The 27,108-nt window shown below is 37.3% G+C and overlaps 1 protein-coding gene across 10 annotated transcripts in view; it reads right to left on the reverse strand.

Annotated features, from left to right (window-relative positions):
- Positions 1 to 40: 40 nt before the first annotated feature.
- Positions 41 to 27,108, reverse strand: part of LOC127994701 (phosphatidylserine decarboxylase proenzyme, mitochondrial) — a 28,474-nt gene continuing 1,406 nt past the window's right edge. For 2 of the 10 annotated variants that reach the window (XM_052591828.1, XM_052591830.1), the window contains exons 3-9: positions 25,018 to 25,094; positions 24,515 to 24,669; positions 9,340 to 9,576; positions 8,779 to 8,917; positions 7,435 to 7,590; positions 7,060 to 7,220; positions 41 to 1,351 (exon numbers count right to left, since the gene is read on the reverse strand). In XM_052591828.1, the coding sequence (XP_052447788.1) occupies positions 1,127 to 1,351; positions 7,060 to 7,220; positions 7,435 to 7,590; positions 8,779 to 8,917; positions 9,340 to 9,576; positions 24,515 to 24,669; positions 25,018 to 25,045 (1,101 nt within the window). In that variant the 5' untranslated portion in view covers positions 25,046 to 25,094 and the 3' untranslated portion in view covers positions 41 to 1,126. Of the gene's footprint in view, positions 1,352 to 7,059; positions 7,221 to 7,434; positions 7,591 to 8,778; positions 8,918 to 9,339; positions 9,577 to 13,498; positions 13,697 to 17,174; positions 17,596 to 21,042; positions 21,206 to 24,514; positions 24,670 to 25,017; positions 25,095 to 27,108 lie in introns of those variants that run through there. The other 8 variants (XM_052591823.1, XM_052591822.1, XM_052591827.1 and 5 more) reach the window with 8 other exon arrangements.

Genomic DNA, 27,108 nt, shown 5'->3' on the forward strand with positions numbered 1-27,108 from the left:
AAAATGATAATACAAATATCACAATTCTAATAAAACACAATTTTTTAGATAATCTTTAAAATTTATTTATGACATGTTTCCTTCACTCTGAAATAGTCAGTATTAATGTCGGTGTTACATGAATTAACAAGACTGTACTCCAAAAGAAGTGTGGCCTGTGCACAGAAAAGCCCAGTGGTTTCAACACATTCAGTGCAAAATGTCCAGAGACCTTCCCCTAATCTCCATCCACATGTGTGGTCCAGATTAGGAGAGTCTGGATGGTCTTTATCTTTAGCTCAGGATGTAGACTCTGTTGAACTTGTTAGGCGCTGGTTAATAAAACAAAGAAAAGTCCAAGAATGAAAAACATAAGATCACAAGAACCTGGTTCGTATCAAAAGGGCAAAAAAAGGTGTGTTAGTAAAAAACATATCTTGCGTTTTGGCACTAATCAAGTTGAGACAGCAAAATACTTAACATTTATCTTCCAACTAATTGCTTCACCAGCAAACAAAGGCATAATTCAACACCAGAGAACAAATGGCAGTGATAACAGTCACCTGCCTTTTCTAAAACTCTTCCTTACGGAGTAAACATGGCCATGATTTTACTGTCAAAATGGCTTGCACCTTCGTAAAAAAAGCTAAATTTGGACGGAGAGAACGGTTTTAAAGATAAGTGCTGTCAAATATGAAGGTACCAAATAGTAATGGCCTCTTGTACATTCCCAATGCTTGCAGAGTTAGCTGTGGAAATCCTGAACTCTTCAAACCCTTCACACAGGTGGACTCCAGCCAAAGGCAATATGGGCAAACACAAAAACAATACAACCGTTTTACTAAAACGAAATAGAAAAATAATTTAGAGCCAAAAAATCTGGATGGCATTTCATGGTCAACAAATACTTTACGTGATGGTCTAAGCTTTGCTTATTTTACAACAACAAAAAAACATAAACCCTAAAAAAAAAAGATTGCAGTAATGCAACAGTGGTGGCTGATTGAGTACATATGAGCACACATGTATCTCAGTTTAAACAGAGTACATCTCTGCAAATGTGAGTGTATTAGTTTTTGAGACCCTGAATGCATCTCCACACGGTTACGCATGTCCATCATCAGATTGTGTTCCCCTCTGGTCAGCGTTACATTGTCCCAAGAGGTTCTCCAAAATGAATCTTCTGGCCTGCTTTCAAATTAAAGGTAAAATCTCTTGGAGCTTCGAATAACAGTACAATAGTGGAGCCCAAGTTGAACTCGCCCAGGTGCTCTCCTTTTCTCATGCTCACGCCTTCCTGGCTGTTGTTTGAAGCGTATTTGAAGTCGTTGAATGACCCTTTGTTGTATCGTGGGTTGTTGGTGCGGAGCTCCTAAAGAGAGAAAATCAGTTGTTAATTGTCCATGCATGCAATAAAACCATATTCTTTGCCTTTTAAAACTCTAATTATCCTCCAAATCTGGTACTTATAACAGATGGGGAACCTCTCTATTTATTTTAATATGAATAAAATCCATTAGATTTAGGCAAAATGTGGCATTTAAAAAAATAAGCACAGTTTCAGACTCCGTGAGGTCACATCCTGCCACTTATAAAGCCAGGATACAACAAACAGGTGGCACTACTGTCAAACTCTCATCTCACACATTAACCCAGAGTGTTACACAAGCCCACAACGGTCTAGTGGTCTGATTGCGGTCAGTAGGAATGAGGCCAAATCCACTCTTCATGATGCAGCTCACTATTCTGCTAATGCTGAAAAACCACAAATGTTTTTTACAAGAAAATACATCATGCGCCAACAAGATCAATTCTGTGGCATTTCAGAAATTAAACCCAATATACTTTAACTAAAAGAACTGGTGTGATGTCATTTCAAACGAAGGCCAAAATCGTGTCAAAACAAAGTTCCTGGAGGGAGTTATAACCAGACTCTGCAGAAAGGTTTGCCCTGGCTGGTAAACACCTCTGCACTACCATTGGTCTGTTGTGATTATGTAATAGTTACATCACTGACTCAGCTTGCCCGTCTGTTGCTGTTGTTGTAGTTCTGTCTCTTTTTTGACAACGGACTGGGACATTCTTGCTACCTTTTGGACCAACTTTTTATTGCAAAAAAATTCAAGCCGCATGTGTGATTTAAGCATGCAGGGTATGCAAAGTTCAGGATGTTCAGGACAGGACAAATCAGGGTGTGTGCACACAATACACACTATGCTGATTACTAGATTTACGTTATGCACACTGTGCACATACCCTAGCATTTGCATAAAACCTTTTTATTTTTAAGATTTACTTTTGGTGTTTTTGCCTTCATTATGATAGGACATGAGAAATGGAAAAGAGGGAAGGAAATGGGAAAGATCCGTGAGCTGGGACTCAAACTTGAGACACCCGAAGTATAACGGTCCCATATGTTGGCATGCTGTCCATGAGGCCTCATAGGCGCCAATAAAATAGACATTTTGAAGGATGTTCATGCTGAAGTTTTTTTTCATACACTGCTGTGACCAGAGGTTGGCAAAAAAAAGTAGTAAATAAAAAAATTATAATAATAATTAATATGCCATCTAAACTGACTGAGATCTATGGTTGACTATCAGTGAGATTGACAGTTGAGCTTTAATCTGTTTAGTTGTGGATTGGAAAGGGTAACATTTAGAGGAAGAAACAAGTCTCAAATAACTAAGATATATAACATTGCCTCGTACATGACGGGACTATAATCGCACTTGCTTATTGCCAACGTTTTTCGGCACGCATTTTGTGTTCATACCCAAGCGACTTTCACTGGCGATTAGGGCTGGGTATCAATTCTCGATTCTAGATTCGATTTTCAATACTCGATACTAACAGAACTCAGCTCTAATTTTCAAATTCATGCAATTATGTTAAATACAATAGAATTTTGATGCAAGATTGAAAAAGTATGCTGAAAAAAGTCCGAAAAGTCGCATTCCTTGATCAAACAGGAAGTTTTCATTTTTAAGATATAATAATAATAAATAAAAAAAAAACGAAAAAAAAAAAAAAAAAACGATTCTTGGCCTTTGAGAATTGATTTTGAATCGACCACATTTTAAACTATTAAACGAAAAATCAATTCACCCAGCCCTACTGACAATGAGCTGAGTGAACGTGCAAATGCACTCCCTGACATTAGATAGTACTTAATGAAAAATGGAAATACCCCGGTGAACATAGAATCCTATTTGATCTGCAATTCCTCTCCATAACAACCCCCTCTTTCCGAGATTTCTGTAGTCACCGTTGCGTTTGTCATGAAGCCCTTTGTGTTCAGACACCAATGAGACCAGCTGTTCTACATTCATCTTGCCTCTATGCATCATCTTAGTATACTTTCTCTTCATCGTTAGGTATCGATGCAAGTGTGCTCGGCTTGTGTTTGAGAGCCACTTTTACTGTAACTTTGACAGCTCCATGCACATGAACAAAAGCGCCAATCTCATTGGTTGGCCAGTTTTTAACGCGGCGTGTCAAACCAAAAAAAACGAGCCCGAAGTGTATGAAAAAAAAATTTAATATGTTTTTACATGTTGGTGTGCACACTCACATTGGCGCCCTTTGTTTAGTCATGAGGTGTTAAACGTCGGCCATAATTGCGCGCAATATTCGTCCCGGTGTGAACAAGCCATTTAAGAAAAAAATTTACATACTGAAAGTGTGCTATATTATGGCTCAGTGTTATTTTTATATAGTATTAGTTGTACACTATTATAATATTCATTAATATTTTGAATTAGCTTTTTTTGTGTCTAATTGTAAGTTTGAGTATCTAATATTGTCATTTAATTGTGAGGTGTTATGGCGAGATTAAAGTGTAGTCTGTTGCTGATTCTTTATGGTACTACTTGTCCCTGGCAGCTCTTCAGGCCCAACAGATGACTGCTTTAAAAATAGCTGCAGCACAAAAATGGCTCAACAAACAGCTGGATGCCATGAACTAGATGTTGCACAACTACAATACTTCTAAACGAACAGCAATGAACCTTTGGATGAGGAGAATCACTCTTTCAGTCAAAGCATTCAGGACACACTGAAATGCATCATTTTGCCTTCAGGATATGTGCAAGTGGTTTTGCCGCGATCTGTATTGGAGGTTTTCCTAGATCATAACCTACAGTAGATGGGGACAGTTATTTACATCGCACAAAGAGCAGAGACTGAATATGCAGATTTCAATATGAAATTCAGCCTGTCTCACACAAAGGCCACTAATTATCAACATGATTCAAAAGGCTTTTTATTTTAACTGTAAAAACAGACCTCTTCAGGTTGTTGTTAAGCGTGTATTTGCTTTATATTCATAACTAGAATATATATATGTAAAAAACTTTTTTATAGTTTAGTTTAGTATAGAAATATTTCAAGATGAACACTTACTGGACTGGTCTGGAGCAACTTAGATTTACTCGCCTCGTTTTAATTTGAAAAATCATGTTAAAATGCATCAAATATGATGCATCATTTAATTGTGAAAACTGTAAAATTTTATTAAAAGATAAAAAAAAAAAAAAAAAAAACGCCTGACGTATCAAATACGATACACTAGGGCTGTGTATAATCAGCAAAGTCATGATATGATATCACTATAAATATGACACGATACGATACACATCACAATACAAAGGCCATGATACGATACGCATCATAATACAGGACTGCACTGAATTTTACCTCAGTAGAATTGAGTAAAACAGCCGTTTACTGAAACTGCATACTTTAGGGCCAGTGCTAACTATAAGCAGTTGACCTCACAATATGAAGGGCCTCCATAACTGTACCAGTACAATATAGGTAATGGCATATGTTTAATGTTTACATTGGGCACGTACAACATTCTGATTGGTTGCATTTTGTTTTTAAGCCCATAAATAATAATGTACTTGTTCTAATAAATGTATATTTGTAATGTACTCATATTAATATATATATATATATATAATATATATATATATATATATATATATATATATATATATATATATATATATATATATATATATATTAATCATATCAATATTGATGGTAGGTTATCATTGCATAAATTAATGCACTCTCTATGTTTTACAAATAGAATAAAAAGAAAAGTTCTAAACTAATGTGCTGTCTTCTGTATCTTACGCACACTCACGCTCAGTCACTCACTCAGATCACGCATTGCGCGCGCAATCAGAAATTCAGGAACAAACTTTTTAGCACTGACCCACATATTTTTATAAATTATAAATAGTTTAATCGCTCAAGAGCTACATTATCTTTCTCACCATGGAGCTGGTAACATCATTTCTAAAGGAATTAAAGCCACAGCTTCACCAGTTACAGAGAAATGCGACAAAACTGAGATAATTCTTATGCGCACAGCCCCTCTCTCTCTCTCGTGTAAATAAACTAGGGCTGTAGCTATCGAATATTTTAGTAATCGAGTATTCTACCAAAAGTTCCATCGATTAATCGAGTAATCGGATAAAATGTGTTTTTGCTTAATTAAAGTGCAATATTAATTATGCAAGAGAAAATAAGACTCCTGGGTCTCTTAAAATTAACAACTAAGTTTCCTTTTTTATACATTTTTATTTTTATTTTTTAAATGCATAGAATGCAATGATACATCAAAAATAAACATTTAATTAGTACCCATTGTTTCTCTGACTGTACTTGTACTGTGAACAATGACAATAAAGTTGACAGATGAATTAAGTGCATTTAAGTGCCATTCAGTTGGGGTTTTAAATAAAGCATTTTCTGATATGCACATTAAACATTAAACACATAAAACATGCATTTAATTTATCTTTTAATTATTGAAAATTAAGCAAACTTTTTGGTACTAACCCACAATAACTAAACTAAACCTAAACTAAGACTAGTTTTACTCAAATCAAACGGTTAAATGCTCATGAAGTGACTGTCAGTGCAGTTCTGGAGATGTTGTTCATGTGTTCATGTCCTTATTTAGTGAGACAGCAGACGCTGAAATCACCGCGAGCGTCACGCACTTCAGTGTGTGTGATAAAGGAAGTCGCGCTTCTGCTCCATTCATTAACAGAGACACGCAGAACATGCAGGATTCATATTTAAATACACTGTTCTGGCTTAATATTTACAGATATTAGTCCTTATCGAGATTTGATGAAAGTACAATGACCTATTTTTGATTAATTCATTCAAAATTTAGCAAATTCCGTGCCATTCCACGTTATTAAACTGTAAATTCCATTTTTATGACTGGATCTTGCAGTGGACACATGCCACTGTGTTCTCTTTACGTTTGCCCGCGCCCTCAAATCAAAACACTGCTGACTCCTGGCAGTATGCGATTTCGGACACAGCGCTTGTGTCTCCTTCCGCTTTGTGGGTGACGTAAACACGTTGTCTCACATTAAAATAAATCTTTGCAAAAGAACCTGACATGAGATTTAAAATAAATCAAAAGAGGCTTTGAGGCAGAGGAATTTGCCTCGATCATTTTTTGTAATCGAGTTACTCGAGGAATCGTTTCAGCCCTAAAATAAACACTTGATCAATTACAATGTTCTGAGAACAGAATATGAAGTGGAGATTGCTAAACTGTAAGCTAACAGGTGTTTTCAGAAAGCATGTTAATAGTGGAAAAAGATCGCATGCACAGGGTTGCCAGGTAGACAAAGATAAGTGACACACTTTTAAAAGATATTTCTGTATTGCATGATGTTTCGGGGATACCACAATCTCTTTATATCAAGCAACCCTGGTTTTGTTCCTTTGCAGCCAGATTAAACCTTGTTGTAACCTATATATTAAGCTCTATTCATTATTTTTAAGAAACCTTGCACTTTTCTACTCAATTTTAAATGGTGTTCTTGTATTCAAATTAAACATTGTCTACTGCTGTACACGTGCCACAGTATCGATACAGGGCCAGCTGTATCGATATTCGTATGCACAACACCCCCCCCCCCCATATCAGGGGGAACTATCCTTTTAATCACCTTTTCTCCTGCAAAAGCTAAAAAAGTGTGATACTTGTATTTTAGAGCAAAACAAAAAAACTAAAACAAAGAGCAAAAAAGTTCTTACTTTGTCAAAATAGATGCGTATAGATCCCACATTTGTCGCTCCTACAGCCGTGAGTGAAAAGAATCCGTGTGTCCACTCCCCACTCAAGACAACACGCTCATTATGGCAGAAAAGTTCCTTGATCCAGCGCGCAACTCCTGGGTTCACTGACATCAGAGAACCTATGATAAACACAAACATATCAGACCACACTCTGTGCTTCAGTTATGTAACTACGCACTGCTCAGTCAGATTAGATTGCTCAGCCATCAGATTAGAAAAAGACTCTTATAACTGAATCATATAAGAACTAAAGTCTCTGTGAATTAATCTTTTAATAAAAAAGTCATTTTCAGAAAGCAAAGCAAAATACAGAGAGAACACAATGCCGCTGACCTGGGAAGTGGCGTCTGTGTGCCACCCTCCAGTCTGTAGGCGAGTGGAAGCAGTGGTAGTCACCTGGAGCCAGATAAACTACACAGTGAAACAACTCATTCCCCTCTTTAGTGACCAGGGCATCCTGGTAAGTGCCAGGATCATCCTCATCTAAACCTGAAAAGGAATAAAACAAGATAAATATATGAGATAATCATCAATAATGTTTAGGAAAACAGATTTAAAAAACATACTGGAGAGTTTTTTTTTATATCTAATTGCATGGCCTTAAAGCTTAGTGTGATTTACCCATGTAGGGCACGGTTCTTGATGAGATCAGATCAGATTTTATGGTTAGACAAAAGTCTTTCAACATTCATATCAACCTGTAATTTCCCTTTGATTTTAGAGGTGCACAACCGTTCAAAAGAATGGGGCTAGTAATATATATAAAACTTCTCTTGAACTTTCTATTCAATAAAGAAGCCTGAAAAAATACATAAACGTATCTCTTTTCAAAACTAATACTGATAATACGAAGAAATTTCGAATTGTAATACTACTTAAAAACATTACTCCATTTATATATACACTCACCTAAAGGATTATTAGGAACACCGGTTCAATTTCTCAATGCAATTATCTAAACCAATCACATGACAATTGCTTCAATGCATTTAGGAGTGTGGTAGAATTTGGCGTAAACAGAATGGGAACATGGATCCATCATGCCTTGTTACCACTGTGCAGGCTGGTGGTGGTGGTGTAATGGTGTGGGGGATGTTTTCTTGGCACACTTTAGGCCCCTTAGTGCCAATTAGGAATTGTTTAAATGCCACGGCCCACCTGAGCATTGTTTCTGACCATGTCCATCCCTTTATGACCCCCATGTACCCATCCTCTGATGGCTACTTCCAGGAGGGTAATGCACCATGTCACAAAGCTTGAATCATTTCAAATTGGTTTCTTGAACATGACAATGAGTTCACTGTATTAAAATGGCCCCCACAGTCACCAGATCTCAAACCCAATAGAGCATCTTTGGGATGTGGTGGAACGGGAGCTTCGTTCCCTAGATGTGCATCCCAAAAATCTCCATCAACTGCAAGATGCTATCCTATCAATATGGGCCAACATTTCTAAAGAATGCTTTCAGCACCTTGTTGAATCAATGTCATGTAGAATTAAGGCAGTTCTGAAGGCGAAAGGGGGTCAAACACAGTATTAGTATGGTGTTCCTAATAATCCTTTAGGTTAGTGTATACCATGACAGTAGCGTACTGTAGATTATGCATAGGATACAAAGTCTGACATTAAGCTTTTCCAGGTATTGGTTATATTACGTCACTTGGCACAAAGTCTTACTTCTGTTAGCAGGTAAATTCTCGGTCCAGTTGTGCGGCCCGAGGAACGTTTCCAGAGAGTAGGTCACTCCCTTCACCTGCTCAACCTCACAGTTCTTCACACGCCCAAAATGAAGGATCTTGCCATCAGCTGGACTGATCTGCAGAGCAAATGAACAGTCAAAGTGAATTAAACTAGTCTGCAAGTATCTGTGCTGATACTGAATGTTTTCTCTATACTGTATTAATAGGTACGGGAGTAGCTGGAATATGCAAAATAATAAAAATCAAATACCCATTAGATTATTATTTCAGACACCATAATAATTATTTTGAACTTCAAGTTTCCTGCTTGACTGGCAAAAATGTTGCTCCTCTTAATAAAATGTTCTTTTAAAGTAAGTAAAATCTTTATTTGAAAGTTTATAACATTCAGATGTTTAACAGCTCTACTGATTAAGAAAATTGGGTATGTAAGCATGTGCATCGATTCTCCTGGATTTGCCTATGAATGAAAGAGAATGGGACAACAAAAATCTATTTGAAGAATGCCTTTTTCTCTCCGGTTACAATCGAGACTCACCACACAGTGCGAGTCGCACACCGGCCGAACCTGTGGCTTGAGTTTACGCCTAAAAAACTCGCCCAGGTTTCTGTAGTGCTGTAGATCCTCTATGGCCGCTTCCTTCATATTGACTCCAAACGTCCATATATACAATCTGAAGATAGGTTTCCGTAACCAAGTTGGCAGGTCCACCTGGTTCAAGCGACCCCAGGCTCTGGAGAGGAGTCTTGTGGGTATGGACTTGTAGATTGTAACCTACATCCAAAGAGATGGAGAGTTTTGTAGACACCATGCTTAAATATCTGTTATATACAAAAGCAAATGTTTGCAGAAAGGCAAGGAAACACACTTAATGATCTTTCACCTGCAAAACAAATGCAAGCATTGCCACTTTATAAGTTTATGTATCGTTTGACAACAGAATACTTTATTATTAGAAGTCAAATATAAATATCCCACATCTGATTTCAAATTGAATGAAGCATAAAAATAAGTGATGCACTGAAATTTCAGTAGCTCAAAATATTTGGCCACAGCAGCAAAAAAAAACTGTTTTAGATTTCAGCCAAAATGGTTGCTGAACAGCATATAGAATTCAATTACCCAATTATTTACATATTTTGTAATTTTAGTTTTTGACTAAATGGAAAACTGGAATTTTGGTTTCAGTATAAAATTCTGAAAAATGTAAATTATATATGATTTTTGATTTTGATTTTTTAATCAAAACCAATTCGATTTTTTTTTGGGGGGGGGGGGCATATAGTTAATGTGCGAATGATAACTTTTTCATACCACATTGAACAAAAAAAAATAATTAGAAATTCTTGAAACCCTTGAGTATTTAATTAAGTGGCATAATTTTTCTATTGTTATATATATATATATATATATTAGGGATGTCAACGATTAATCGATGATCGATTAATTGTCGATAAGAGATGCAATCGATTAAGGCTATGGATGGTCGGTTAACCGATTCAATGTTGGGCTGCGTGCGGCTCATGCGCACTCAACACGTGCGAGCGGCTGTGAGTGACGGTGACGATATATAAAAGCATCATCATTCATTCACAATGTACAAATTAAGCTTTTAATGTGATTTAAACTTTAAAGTACATTAAAATAGAAACAACATAAAAGTTCTTCAACATTAAATGCAATAGAAATGTAGTTACTAATCATTTCATCAGATAACTGTTTTATATCGTGCGCTTTGCAGGGCTGCGGGACACAGTGACAGGACAGGTAGTCTATTCATTCCTACAACTTGTTAATTCATTCCTACGAATTATTAATGTGGCAATTGTCCATGTTTCATTAATTTTGTTCCCTAAATAACCCATGATTTAAGTGAAATAAGGGAACAAATTAATAAATCGAACGAATTCTTAATTCATGAAATCTTTAATTTCCCTTCCCATGTTTACCACAGTAAGAGATGCGAAAACAGTTATTAAAAGCGAAAGATAATAAAATAAACCTGGGAAATTAGAGGGTTAGACTATGAAGATTTAGGAAAAGAAACAATGCCTAAATATACTGAATTTGTGGAAATTCGTGACCAACCGGCAAACCAGAACAAAGCCGCGTAAATGAAGACTATGGGGTCCAAAAGCATGGTCACGATCTAACATTTTCCAGTTAACCTATTATTCCTCTAATAAACAAAGCTTTTATACCACACTTGTCATAATCAGATCTTATCATTTCTAAATAAATAATTGCTGGATTCAAAACAGCGATTAATAGGCGCTGTGACCGACACATTCCTGGAGCATTCAGTTTAAATAGACCGTAGTATACCGGTCCACTCTGCTGTTATGCCAAGGACGTTTTTGCTCATATGAAGAGGATCATCTTTTCCGTCTATATGCGAATGCGTTTTAAGTACAAGCCTAGTTTACATTATAAATAATAGTTTAACATTCAAATACATTGCGAATATGGAAACATTTCGATTTGTGCCGAATGAGACATGAGCAATAACCTCCAAATAAATCTAGCCTAAGCCGCGCTCGCTCATCCTCGTGTGCACGCATGCACTGTCACGATCTAATGCGCTGTATGCCGGATTTTAAAAAATCTGACATTTTCTAGGACAGAATCCAGCAGGATCAAATTAATGTGAGCAACTGTGTTTTGGTGCAGCAGCGCCGATGTAGTTCACTTAATGTGCAGCGCAGTCACACGCGCTCCACATTTCGGATAATTTTATACAATAATGTCAGTTGAAAACATTGCAATTGTGCTTTAAAATACAACAACGAGCACCACAAAACCATTTAAAGAGGCGCGTTCAGCGTTCTCCGTGTGGGATTGGAAACTGTCAACAAAGTAAAATGACCTCAAAAGTATGGCGCGCTCTCTTCATTTTATCAAATGAAATGATCATAATCGCATCTATTCATTTTATAATCCTGCTACTAGCATTTTATTCAGACTAAAACCTCTTTAATTCAAGTGAGAAAGCGTTTTGTGTGTGTGTGTGGCTTTTGCACATCCTGTCATACCGCTGACTGCGTGCCTGCAATAGACGCATTTTGCAGTAGCCTATTATGTTTAACGATTAATCGATTAATTGATCATTAATTTAAACGACGATCGATCATGGAAAAATCGAAATTTGACATCCCTAATATATATATATATATATATATATATATATATATATATATATATATATATATATATATATATATATATATATATATATATATATATATATAAACACCTGATGACTGTTTGTCAAGGTCAATAAGTCTTAACATTTCAGAAATTTGACCCTTTTTTAACAAGACCAGGTTGGTTTGGGATGTTAAATTTCATATTTATGAATGAATCATTTATGATATTTGTAAAATATAATGTTAAATAAGATGTGTACACTCTGCATTGTTAAAACAGATGAGCATGTAAAGGGTTTTAAAGCCTGCTGTATTGAGTCCAGCACCTGCACATATCTTTCCATCACCCGCTGTGCGCCATGTGCTCCAGTGTTTGGATTCAAAGAGTGTTCAGCTCAGTGTAGCTCACTGATCATTACTGATGTGGGCAAGGAGTGATCCTAGGTCAGTGCTACGGATAGCATGGAGGGTGAGTGTTCAGAGTAAGTGGATTACTGTAGTTGGTGTCAATCTCAGCTGGCAGACAGGAGGCTAAATGTGGACAATCTTGGAGTCTAAAGTGCCGTTCACACCAAGAACGATAACTATAAAGATAACGATATTAGCATCCACACCAGTGAATGATACCGTCTGTTTATTCTAAGTGGACACGTGTCTTCTGCTTTAAATTCTCCAGCTCGCAGGATTGATTCTGATTGGCTGTCAATGTATGTATCGTTCATCAGCTGGAAAAAAAATTGCTCTGAAAATTATTCCAACGAAATAGTTTCTCTAAACCTTTATCGTTATAGCTGTGTGGTGGACTCTGCTATTCTTTAATACTGAGAATTTTTTTTTACTTTATTGTTATCATGCTAGGAGTGAACGGTGATGATAGTCATGGGTTTAACAAGCAGGAAGTGGAGGATGTTTCCTGACCCAGAAAAGAACCAATGACAGTCATGACTCCAAAATAAAAGTCCTGTATTTCTCTGAAGATCTACAGATTTACATTAGCAAACCAAACATTTTTCTGTTTCTCTGCATCTTCCTGTCTGCCACTGAAGATGATCTGCTTCAGAGCATCAGCATGGGCTGACTGGCTATTTTCTTTTCATGGGAAATGAACAATAGTAGTGTCAGAGCCACCGTGGCAGGATGCCCTCGACTGGGTCTAGAGACAAAGTGTTCCTCAGTTCAGAGCTGCACCGTGGGACAACGGCTCTTTTCACACGAGTCCCAGAGGAGCGCAGGGCTCAGCGGGTCCATATGAAGTAGCCATCTGCTGATAGCGCCGGCCGTTTCTGCTGACCTCGCATCAGTTTTGTAGCTTCCTTTCTCTGGGCATTATTCCTTAATGTTTTCAGTAATGTTTGCTATAATCAGACATTACCGACACCCTCATAACTACAACGTAACACCTGTTGTGCATAACAAATCTCAAATGGCCATTATACACTGATGAGACACTGATGGATGGCATTTATATCTCTGGATACTGAGAGTTTGCACATTTGAACACACACAACATCAGCCAGAAGGCTCTTTCTGTTCTTTCCACCTGTACTTACTCTGCTTGTGGGCCTCCAGCCTACTCTGGCAAGAGGTTTGAGCGCTCCGAAGGGCAGGATGTAGTAGAGGAAGGACAGAGGCCATGAGCGAAGGCGGACAGTAGGCCGGGACATGCAGCTCAGCTGGCCTAGTCGCCGCCGTAGGGCCAACTGTGGAAACTGCAACCTGCACAACACATCCATGATTCCAAAGTGCACAAACTACACAGACGGACACATATGAAGATGTATGTGCACATGGTCTAAATGTTGTAGAGTAGGGGTGCCCAGTCCTGTTGATGGAGATCGATCAAGTTCAGGAGTTCAGTTTCAACCTCGCATCAACCTGTTTGTAATTATCAAAAGGTTCTTGAAGATTTCAATGAATTAATTTTCATAAAAATGTCACAGTGGGGTTAAAGAGAGAGGAAAAAAAGAAAAAGCTTTCTTTTTTAAATATATATAAAAAATTTTACTTCAGATTTTTGGTTAAAATGCTACCTAAACATGTTTTCTTAAGATTCGTCATATAACACAGAACTGGGCTGTAACATCAAAACAGTAGGAAAGAGGAAGCAAAGATTTAGAAGACATGCAGAAACATCCACACAGCCCACTCACACATGCCAAAGAACAAACACAAAGACACTCATACAGAAGACATTAAACAGCGGAAGACAAACGCTAGAAAAGATACCCGAGATAGGAAAGAGACAGGAATAGCAATTCTCCACTGTAAACTAAACCTCATGGTCATTTGCACGGCTTCTCGACTACACTGACAATATTCTCCTTTCAGCTCCATTCCACTTATATCAGTCTGCTTTCACCTGCTTAACACCTTTAGTCTCATTTAGGGTTTATCATCACCTCCAGGCTACACTTGCTCTAGAAATGGTACATGAGGAGAAATGCGTCACTGAAGGCCTGGGCCAGTCAATATTATAAAAGGCCAAATTTAAAGTAACAAATTTAACAAATTTAAAGTGCTCATTGCGCTATTTTTAGCACCTGTGCAGATCAACACAACTGTTAGGGGACTGGAACGGCGCATGCAAAAAAAAGGCTGCACCTCTGTCCAGGTCCTGCTGATGGAACGCGTCGCTTTGTTTGGCTATAACTGCTCAATTTATTGAGAATGACACTAGGAGCTACTGCTTCTGGCTAAAGTGAGCTTAGCTTTAGTGTGTCAGTAAAGTGGGTCATATTTGGTGCTGAACGTGATGACACAGCACTTGCTGGGTTGACACAGACATTCCAGGGCTGCAACTACGTGAGCTATATATAGAATATAACACTGTGTCCACCCTAATCAGGATGAAACCCTGTTCTGACCTGTGGACAGACGAGACTTAGCCATACGCCTAACACAAACACTCATGTGTCACCTGACTTTGTCAGATCTACTCACAATGCTGACACAAGAATGTGCAAAATGTACCATCCAATAATCTCTGTTTGAGAGATCAAGATTTGCAGCATGGTCAGGGTGAGTAATCAGAGGGGAATAACCCTCAGTGTATTGATAATAAAAACTATAGCAACATTAGCTCACGTCAGGTTTGTGGGCAACATATTGGTGCCTGGGCTACACAATTTCCCTCCACGATCTTAAAGTATATTGACCTGTCGTGCGTCACCATAACAGGGCCTCACCCACAGAAAGGCGTACATTTTTATTGCTCTTACTATTAATAGACAAACTACTGCAGGCATAACATCGGACCATACCCTGGAGACCAGTCTAGTCAAAGCTCTGGTGTGAGATAAATGTAAACAGTGATGCTCAAAGTCCTTTTTAAAAGAAAGAGAGTTAACTTGATGGCCATCTTGGTAACAGCGCCAAACAGCTTGGTACAGCTCCTATGTATTTGAAATTAGAAAGACTGATTGACATCATAAAATGTTCTGTATGTACGGCTTTTCTGATGTAGTAAGCTTGCTCGAAAGCTCCCCTAGTACAGCACAGCACTTGCATTGCTGAGCATACATGTACGATTCCCGTGCATGCTCAAAAACTTGGCATGGTTGCTTCATCAAATAGGCTACATTTGTATTTCATGTTTGTTTTTGTTAAACGCATTAGGTTTAACGTAGGGTTAAGTGTAGATGGTATGTTATTTTCAAATGTGCATTTGCCTTTTAGCGCCGCTCTGCAAATATTTCATTTTTGAACTGCTGCAATATGAATAACCACCAATGTAACAAGTTTACATTCATCTGACATTTACGTTCACATTCAAAATAGAAAATACACGTGTCGAGAAATATACAAGCAGCAACACAATTAAAATGTTGCAGAAATGCAGCCACAAGCATGTTGTCCAGTGAGCATGGGTTGGTAATACTGACATTGCGTGTTGCAATTCTTTAGCTCTAGGAATACAAAAAAGGCTGTATTTTAGGTTAATCAACGAATATACATGTGCATTCAAATGCAAACAAACATGTAATGCCTCTTTGAAAAAGAGATTGGCTCTTTAAACCATGAGGCATGAATACACAATGTTCAATATGGCCTATGATTAGACAGTCTCCTTCCTTCTGTTCACTCTTAATTGTAGGGCTTTATTCAAATCTTACATTTAAAAAATCCGTCCTGCACCTGGCAGACAAGCATTTCTGCCTTGCAGTAAAAAATACAAAAGACTACCATTGAAGGTTGGATTTGAGCCATTATAGAAGGATCTTTCACTTGGGACACCAAGCAACCACTTTGAAGGCCCTAGCTACATCCCAGAATCGCAAAAGCAACTTTTACTTGCATGAGTGCCAAAAATATTCACTACACAACCCAACATTGAACCAGATAACCTGCGTTTACCGGCTCCACTGTGTAAATGTTGTTTCTATCCTATAACTACGTTTGTAAAAGAGCTGTGCAAGTGCCCACTATAACCTTTCACACTAAACACTTTTAGCACTGTGCATTATGTAACCTCATTCGAGCGGTTGGCAAATCCAGTTAATATGCCAAAGTGCACACGGCGCCCTAGTGTGCCTGGACGGCTCCAAACAGTGAATTGGTATTTACGAAAGCTTTCAGTCATCAGGCTATTATTCAATTGAGAGCATCTATACCCCTCCCCCAACTCATCCAGAGCAGATGAATAGCCATCCACGAACACTGCAGTTCAACAGCTATTCACAGTGCATTACTCATACCGCGGAGGACGTCTGAGAGCTGATGATTGCAGCCAGTACAAAGATAATGTAAAGTCTTCTGTTTCAGACTCTCTCTCTTTCACACACTCTCTGCTCTAAATAGCCCCCCTTGTTTCTTCAATGCAGGCGCACGTTGGCCAATCACTGACTGAATCTGAGCCTCTCTCGACTCTTTGCATTTTTCTATCAATCAAAGGAAACAGCCTCTGCTTCGAGTAGAGCTAAGTGTGGATTGTATAGGACCGAGAGCGCTAGCAACAGCCTGATGTTACAATGCAATCGGGACAGCGACACAAACTCACACCGCACACACTGACTGTCCCTCTGCAGGGTGGCCCAGTTCGTGCAAGGTCTCCTTAATCCCCTCTCGCTCGCCCACTTTCCAGCTCCACTGATCCTTCAATTGTCCTCTCTCACTCTGTGTGCGCAGTCCAAAACTGATCTAGATCCAACCAGCTAAACTCACTCCGTCATCCACACACATTCTCAGCCTGGAGTACGTCCCAGCATCTCACACACTCCTTGCCGGTACCTGAATCGGCTCCGGTGGCTGGGCTGAGATGGGCCCCCCGTGCCGCCGTTGTTGACGCCGGCTGTCGCTCCTGCTGAGGAGCCCGGCGGACGGAAACGCCGCACATTAACCCTGATTCTGTGGAGATTGTAGCAAGAGGGAGAGCTGTGCAAAGACCTGCAGCATCTCACCATGTCCCCGCAGTGCTCCGCACCGGCCCCTTCTGCTGCTTCAGACTCCCCTGACACATGATCACCGTGGAAGGATTAGTGCGTATGGCAGGCTTTAGCCCTCTCTCACGCTCACTCCGTTCGTCTGGCTCGGTGGTTTTCCGCTGCAAAGCCTAAAGACCCGCCCTCCCTTCTCGTCACGTGTGGGATGCTGGACTGCGATTGGTCGGTCAGCCAGCTCCTCTTCTGAGCCGCTGCTGAATTCAAGGCAGCTGTGAAGGTAGCGATATGAAAATGAAGAGAGGGATGGGTTTGTAAACAGACAATCCTAACAGCATGTGCTCAGCAGATCCCAAATTCATTCTATGACCCCATCCCCACCACCTCTCTATCATCTCTTTCTCAAATGAAGGATAAAGAGCAACGAGCTGCTGACTGTAATGATAAACGATTTCTGATCTGAAAATCACTTTCTCTACAAAGTCTAGTGCATCAACAAGGCCTAAAAATATGCTACAATCACTTGAATTTGCTTAATATAAGAATATTAATTACTGCATATTCTATACAGCCACAGTATGTGTAAGAAAATCTATAATTGCTACCATTTACCAATTTATATCAGTGTATTTGTTCCAATAATACTCCTTTAGTGCGGTCAATAATATATATTTTAATTAACTAAATCACATTTTTTTTCTGAAATTAATTATGATTAATTATGATGAAGTTTTAAATATAGATGTGTTTCTAACAAAAAGCCTTTGATTCGCTACAGGAGGCCTTTTTTTCCTTTTTTTTTTTTTTTATTAGAGATGGGTGCGCCTTATTGGACTTATTTTGGACCCACTTCCATTATAAAGCTTAGAAGAGCCGGGACAATTTTTAATTTAACTCTGATTGGATCAGTCTGAAATCTTATATATATATATATATATCATAATTTAAAACACTTACAAGTACATTTTTTTGTTCAGGACTCTTTGATGAATAGAAAGCTCAGCATGTATCTGAAATAAGCTTTTGTAACATTGTACCATTCAAAAGCTTGGAGTCAGTTTTTTTTTTTGGGAGGGGGTATATAAATTTAGTTTATTTAGCAAGGATCCTTTAAATTGATCAAGCGATAGACATTTATTACAAATTATTTCTATTTCACGTGAATGCTGTTCTTCTGAACTTTTCAAAGAAAACAGAAAAAAATCTACTCAACTGTTTTCAACATATAATGATAAATGTTTTTTGAACAGCAAATCTGAAAATTATAATGATTTCTGAAGGATAATGTGACACTGAAGACTGGAGTAAATGTATCTGTGAAATCATGGGAATAAATTAAATTTTTGTAAAAATATTTAAAAATGTTACTATTTTTGGTGTACTTTGGATCAAATAAATGCAGACTTGATGAGCAGAAGAGATTTCTTAAAAAAACATTACACATCTTACAGTTAAAAAACTTTTGACTGGTAGCGTTTATATTATATTTTTAATACACCAATTTTTAATATTACAATTATGAAAAAAAGTAGTTTGAATCCATGATTCAACGACTCACTCAAACCTACTTGTTTTATTTCTGGATGAATCAGCGTTTTGAACAATTCTTTTGAATGAATGATTCATTCATTGACATTTTTTTGTCACTTGTCTCCACCTAGTGGCGAAACAATGCCATCGACACAAACTTATGCCTATTTGAAGCAATTACCTTCAAAAGGGGATTTGCCATAGAGATCAATGTTTATATATCTGAACTTTAAACTTTACCCCAATGTTTCTGTGATAATACGAATGACTGTAAGACAGAAATAATACTGCGTAGGTTGAAAAGACAATGATGAAGAGGTTTCTTAAAACCAAACATGGTAAGTGCTCTCTGTGTCAGCGGCAGTGCGAACACAGATTTGAATGATCCGGTGAGACTTTGTCAAAGGTTTAACAGACTCGGGGAATCTTTGACATTTAGAAATGAGATTGTGAACTTTTAACGATTAATCCTGCAGCTCTACATGCTCGTAGTTTCACTTGTGCTTTATGATATGAAGAGTTTGGCATCCTTGTTTTCCTTATCTACTTTGTAATCAACAAACAAGGGCTCCACATAAATCGCCATGTGCTTGTCATGCGCATCTCGTCAGTAAAGCCACTTCTGTGATTAATAGTACAGGTAACTCTCCATCACGGGCTTTCAGATGGAAATTATTCTGATGCATTTAATACAGGGAGCTGTAGATTATTGACAAGCTATGCTATACCGGGTTCATTACATGAATCAGATTCGGTTATGAACCCGATGTTGTGTAGGTTGTTAGTGTTTTTATAAATGCCTTGTGTGTGTTTTTTAATACAGCACATAGCACTAGTCAACTAAATTAAATGTAGCATGGCAAAGATGAATGCACTTTTGGAAGCTGAATGTAAGGGAAATATAATTTTAGAATTTCTGTGGTTTAATGTGATGTTCATGATGGAATTTTATTGTAATTTTATAGCATTAACAAGATGACACATTCAATTCATTTTGGAAGAGATGACTGAATGTATTTTTAGTCCAGTGCTTGTATAAAAGATAAGTATTGACCAAGTTCAGAGGCTGTCATATGTGGATCAACTTACTATGTTGTGTATTTTTATCAGTTTCAATATGAAAAATAACTTTCATATTGATGCAACTGATTTATTGCATTTTGAGAAAAAAGTGGTTTTCATCTCGCCACTTTCTTAGTAAAGAAAACATTTATCCTAAAATGAATAAAAATGGATTTATTGCATTTTGGAACCACTCTCTTCATATAGCACTATAATATAATATAGAGCACGCCACAGTTGCACGTGCTAAGAGCACAGCATTACGGCTGACAGGACAGGAAAATTGTTTTTTTTATTGACGTGGCCTGACAACATCTGAGCACGGTTCAATGTCGTTTTGCTCAATCTCCTCGTCACCTGTACCTTTTCTGTGTTTCTTGACTGTGTTTCTTGGTGCTGAGGTGAAGTTGGTGTGTGCCTCTTAAAAGTCTCTGGTTTGATGAGATTGTAAAGATGTTTTGTGTCTAAATAAACCCAATTCTTATCAAGAAAAAAAGGAAAAAAAAGAGCCCGACAAAGCAGTTGTGAGAGGGGTGTCCAATTTTTTGAATGTGTTAAAGCGCAAATTGACCGCACCAATTTATGTTAAACACGTCCATTTATCTGTCTATTAAAATATAACATATATTTGCATATATTTTTAATCAATTTTTTTTCCTCTCTTACCCAGATCAATCACTAAATAAAACCTAAATACTGTGGTATTTATTTAAACTGATTCTTTTCGTTTCTGTAATAATTTAAAACCCAATTTAAAAAAATTACATTTATTTGCTGCGCCCTGGCAAAAATATATCAAATAAACACTACACATCTACTGCTAATTTCAGATATTCTTTAAAGGACGACCAAAAGGACACTTGACTGCCTGTGAATCACGTGAACTTGAGACTTCCTATTAAACAGGAAGGAAGTTAATCTTCCTGTCTCGACTAATCTTTTGATATGAATGTTATTATGAAGATTCCTGTATAAAAACACCAGGAATTATTCCCACACTAGTATTAATTCAAGTATTTCTTTCTAGTTTACTCTACACATCAAATAATCTGACAACCTAATGAAGAAAGAATTCTTATTCATCCTACAACCACAAATACCAATCCACAAATACAAAAAAGACTTACAAAAGGAAATCTTTCCACTCACTTGTATGGAGCGACAGAAAAAGAGTCTGTCGAGCTTCTTAATGGACTACACTCTTCTTACGGTCTTTGTACCAGGATCCGCTCGGATATGGCATGTGTGTGTGTGTGTGTGTGTGATGTCGTCACTTCATATTAACCAGACCAATGAGTGAAAGGGCTTACTTCCTATTTGACGTCTGTCAAAGAGCCCATCCCACTCTGTAAACACACACAACTGCAGACAGCTATAGCGTGTGTTTATTCAGAAGACAGAGAAAAGAATATAACTCACAGGACCAAGTGCATTAGGGAAACAATGATTTATCACTGTATTGTACCACAATTATTTTCACACAGCGATTGTTTTTGTGTGTTACGACAACTATTGCAACATACAGTGACTCATAACTTTTTGGGGTGGAGGGATTGCAGTGAATGGTTATTACTTCTGGGAACTGGTTCGTAAGGATGTAGCACATGCAGAGCTGGATGATGCATTAAACAAGAATCTAGGATAGTGCAACTAAAACTGTTATTTCATTACTGCTGCTATCAAACGCAAAAATGAAAGAAGAAAATTTCAACCTTCAAATACAATAAAAACAAAAAGTATATTCATGTTAGCCATTAAATGATTTTTGAGTTTTGTGTTGCTTTATTATAATTAAAAAAGATTTAGTGAACTGAAAGAGCATCAGAATGAATCAATTTAGTTCTGCTCTTTCCTTTACTTATTTATATATTATATTTAAAAAAGTTCAAATGTAATAATATTTCAAAATATGACTTTTTATTGTATGTTATTAATAGAGACCCTTGTTTTCAGAAACCGCTCCCAAACCTGAACAGTAGACAATAACTATTATAACACTTCTAACCCTCGATTTAGCATCATGACAAAAGAGTACAAGTATCAGAAGACTTCAGTGATTTATTGTCCAACACCTCTTGGCTGCAAATATGACAAAGCCACTGTGTGTGTGTGTGTGTGTGTGTGTGTGTGTGTGTGTGTCGGAGAAGGTTCTGGAAAACGGTCACACCTACACAAAGAGCGCCGTTATCTTTGGCTTTCTGCCACACACTGTGCCTTATCTGCAGATCTACAACAAAACGGCTGAACAGAAATCTGTCCTCATATATCAGGCATTACATAAAAGAGTCCATGACTGACAGTTTATGAACAGCGATCATACACCGAGCGAACAGTGAGAGTTTCAATAGAATGAACACCAAAGCCAAACACGCATGCATGATAAAGATACATGCAAAGTGAGTATAACATTTCTACATGGTTAGAATGCAATGAAGTCACATAAGGGTTAAAAAAGAATTTTTTTTCTCCTTGATTCAGACACTGTAGTAAATAGTCTTGTCCCTTGTAGCTTTGTTGCACAACCCCCTTTCAGTACAAGAAGAAATCTTGCTATTGTTTGTGAGGTACAAGTCTGCCATGGAGCTGAATGCCCTTCCAAACCAGTGCTGAGTGAATGCCAGGACTAAATCTGCTGTGTGTCGCTTCAATATGTGTGTGTGTGTGTGTGTGTGTATGCTACTTCTGTTTTTGTGTGTTACTGATACAAAATGTCCTCACGTCATGTATAAAGTAACAAAAGATCAACTTTTAAGAGGTTGTGACAACCGTCTTAACTGCATTATTACCGTTTTGTGTCCAGCAGCCAGAGACAGTTCAACGGGTCACGATGAGCTAAACAGGAGCTCCACGTTGGAGGCTGATGTCTGTCTGTTGTATAAAACACTACATCACACTAGGGAAAGCCTTCAAACAAAACCAGCCACTCAGACGCTAGCAACACTAGTGAACTTCAACAGGCTCAGGTGACTGGGACACTCAAACAACCAGATCACACGGCAGGTATTAAAGGTCACACAACATGTGTGACATGTCATTACGTCAGGGGGCATTGCATTTAAAAAGACTTGAAACGTAATAATCACAAATCAAATTAAGTGATTACGTCACTCTTACTTTATAATCATATATTAGATCTGATTCATGTGGTGTTTTTTATTACAACACAATAATGTTTTTTTTAGTTTAAACTGGTTAATTGGTTTGCACAAGCAACAGATTTTAGGCTTGCCAAACAAAACAAAATGACCAAAATCTTTGCCCTAGCAGCATGACATCTCCAGCAGTGTCACACCGACTCAGTCAGCACTGGATGAGGTTTGTGCAGCCTGCATTGATCAAAACACCACCACAATCAAAACTCACACACCATCATGTCTGCATCTTAGGGTCTGTTTACACTATGCTTTTTCATTGATCTGATAGATGAGGGTTCAAGCAAACGTTATTTTTAGTATCGCTGATATCCTATTAATACACATTTACCGGTTTCCATTATAACTTTAGTTAATATTTTAGTAATTTTGATTTTGTCATTTTTTTCAGTTCTAGATTATTTCTTTTTAGTTATTTTAGAACCTAAACTAAAATAGGAAATGTTGCCTTGAAAACTAGCTGAAATAATGTGTATTTTTATTCACATTTTAAGTTAATGTATATTATATTTCAAGGACACAACATGTGTTTGTAGTTGGTTTAAACCAAATACTTAAATTAATTCCTCCCAAAATGGTAAAAAATAAATAAAAATAATAAAGTTGTGGACTTGACTCTCTTTTGTGATCTGATTCTGAGAATGTAGCACTGATGATAAACAGTGCAGCATGTTGCATCTGCTGCTAATACATATGCTTTCAGCTTTTGTAAAGTGAACTCCTTTGAAACAGCACACAGTGAGTGAATAAAAGATTTGATTTATAGACACGTTTATGTGGCTAGTTGCAAATGGAAAGCACAAACTTGATCATGAAGCAGTCAAGACGTATAAAGAGGCATTGTTTGATTCCATAATGAATAAAGATATTAAGAAACGGTCTCCTGTTTTACAAACATGTACTAAATAATATATATGTGCTTCCTGAATCATTTTATTTTCATCATTTTTAGCCAAAAATGCACAAGGATAAGGACAAAAAAAAGCATGTGAATAAACATGTAAGATTAATACAATCAAAATGACAACCACAGTGACTATTGTAATATATATATATATAAATATATATACACACACAAGTATGAATCCTCATTCTTGTAGTAATAGCACTGTATAAAAAGGTTAGTATGTACACACACTTTTGAACATGAGCTCCACAGAGAATCTCAGTATCCAGAGACGTTTAACACCGCCATGCCATCAGTGTCCCAACAAGCACAAAGCATGGCTTCAGAGTTTGAGAATGAATTTTGATCATCTTGATATCAGTTTTCACAATTTCAGGAAACTTACGTTTGCATAATACACGGCACACAACCAACTGTGCTCGAATCAGAATGTGGGGGAAAAGGTTGTGGATGTGGCAGACAACACATTTGCAATGGCAACGTTTTGCAACCGTTAGACCATTTGTGTGTGAATTTGACACATCCTGAGATCGGCCTTACCTGAAATCCATTGGCAATACGTGGTTGCACTTCAATGCCGAGCTTCTCCAGCTGCCGATCCTTGTAGTGCCCATATTGATTGTATCCAACATAACCCCCGCCTGTAGCTATGAGAAGAGGAAGTGGCCGTACACGGGCCTGTAGTCCAAGAAAACCTGCGATTAACGAAAAAAAAAAAAAACATAATTTAATGGATCCATTAGATGTCTGTAACAGTTAATTTAAAAATAGTGTTTGGAGAACAACTGCAAGTATACATAAAGTCATGGTTGATCCAATCACAGTTGGAATAATGTAAGCACACAAACAAACTATGTGAAGTTGATATAAAGACTTGACGCAGTGGTGCCGCAAACTGCAGTTTTACATTCTCCAAAGAAAGACCCTTTCAGCGTAACGTTGTCCAAGTTTGTGAAAAATGCGGAATTGTGTAGCGGCATATAAAAAAACCATCTCTGGGACTGTTTAATATGGACAAATAATATTTTGTAAATTCGACTGACCTTTTGAAAATAACCTCAATGTATCCATTAGATGTTTGTGACAGTCAATTCTACTAAGGAGAGTGTTTGGAGATCAACTGTGAATATACATAAGAAAGTCATTGTTTAAAGAAAACTGCTTGGTTGATCCAGTTACAGCTGGAATTACGCAAGCACACAAACACACACGGTTTGCGTGTGTTATACAGAGCTGGGTAGTAACTGAAGTAATTACATTGTAAAATACTCACTTTTTTTATTGATTACATGTTATACAGAGCTGGGTAGTAACTGAAGTAATTACATTGTAAAATACTCACTTTTTTTTATTGATTACATGTTATACAGAGCTGGGTAGTAACTGAAGTAATTACATTGTAAAATACTCACTTTTTTTTATTGATTACATGTTAAATATTCACACAAAAGCAATAAATGACTCCATTTATTGATTCTACCAAATTCCTCTTTTAAATGTTCCTTTCTAAAATAGCCTTCTATCACTTATTTGCATTCAAAGAAAGTCTTCCGGTTCTGTGGACATTCACACAAAGATTCTGGTGACTGTAATTACACAGAAAGTTAAAAAGCCACACCTCATTTGAAAACTGGATTTATAAAAATCATTTCAGGTGTTTCAACACTGCATTGACTACTGATGAAAACATTCATGTTTATGTGAATTATTGTCTATGTCTTTGGAAGGCTTTTGTCTTTCAAACGCATCAAAATACACAAATTCACATTATTTCTTATTAACACGTAATGCAGGCATTCCCAAACATTTTTGTCATCTAAACATCTTTCACCTCATTTATTTGAAATACCCCTGAGATTTTAAAATAAATATTTAATAATTAAGTAGCACATGTGAATGTTTATGGTTCTTTGACGTTGATTAATGGTCACATGACATTCAGGTAAACAAATGAAATAATTATTTTTGTTTAGGAATAATTTATTTATGTGTTATTTTAATATTACATTTTTATGATTTAATTAATGAACAACTTTTCATTAAACTCACAACCCCCCCACAGTAACTTTATAAACCCCAGACGTTACGTAATGTTTAATGCACTTAATGTTAATTTCAACTAATTTAATTTTTACTCTTTGTATTTTTATGTCAATAATATGGTACAAGATTATCCTATTTAAATCAATGTGATAATCAAGTTAAGTCATGTGCTGCTCATATAATTAGAATATCATCAAAAAGTTGATTTCAGTAATTCCATTCAAAAAGTGAATCTTGTATATTATAATCATTCATTACACAGATTTATAGATTTCAAATGTTTATTTCTAATAATTTTGATGATTATAACTGACAACTAAGGAAAATCCCAAATTCAGTATCTCAGAAAATGTAAATATTGTGAAAAGGTTCAATATTGAAGACACCTGGTGCCACACTCTAATCATCTAATTAACTCAAAACACCTGCAAAGGCATTTAAATGTTCTCTCAGTCTAGTTCTGTAGGCTACACAATCATGGGGAAGACTGCTGACTTTGACAGTTGTCCAAAAGACGCCCATTGATACCTTGCACAAGGAGGGCAGGACACAAAAGGTCATTGCAAAAGAGGATGGCTGTTCACAGAGCTCTGTGTCCAAGCACATTAATAGAGAGGCAAAGGGAAGGAAAGGATGTGGTAGGAAAAAAGTGTACAAGCAATAGGGATAACTGCACCCTGGAGAGGATTGTGAAACAAAACCCATTCAAAAATGTGGGGGAGATTCACAAAAGAGTGGACTGCAGCTGGAGTCAGTGCTTCAAGAACCACTACACACAGACGTGTGCAAGACATGGGTTTCAGCTGTCGCATTCCTTGTGTCAAGCCACTCTCGAAAAACAGACAGTGTCAGAAGCATCGCGTTTCCAAAAGGACTGGACTGCTGCTGAGTTGTCCAAAGTTATGTGCCCTGATGAAAGTAACTTTTGCATTTGCTTTGGTCAAGGTCAACACAGCCATATACCAGGAAGTTTTAGATCACTTCATGCTTCCTGCTGCTGACCAACTTTATGGAGATGCAGATTTCATTTTCCAACAGGACTTGGCACCTGCACACAGTGCCAAAGCTACCAGTACCTGGTTTAAGGACGA

The sequence above is a fragment of the Carassius gibelio genome, chromosome A5 (assembly GCF_023724105.1).
Source record: "Carassius gibelio isolate Cgi1373 ecotype wild population from Czech Republic chromosome A5, carGib1.2-hapl.c, whole genome shotgun sequence".
Taxonomy (NCBI): domain Eukaryota; kingdom Metazoa; phylum Chordata; class Actinopteri; order Cypriniformes; family Cyprinidae; genus Carassius; species Carassius gibelio.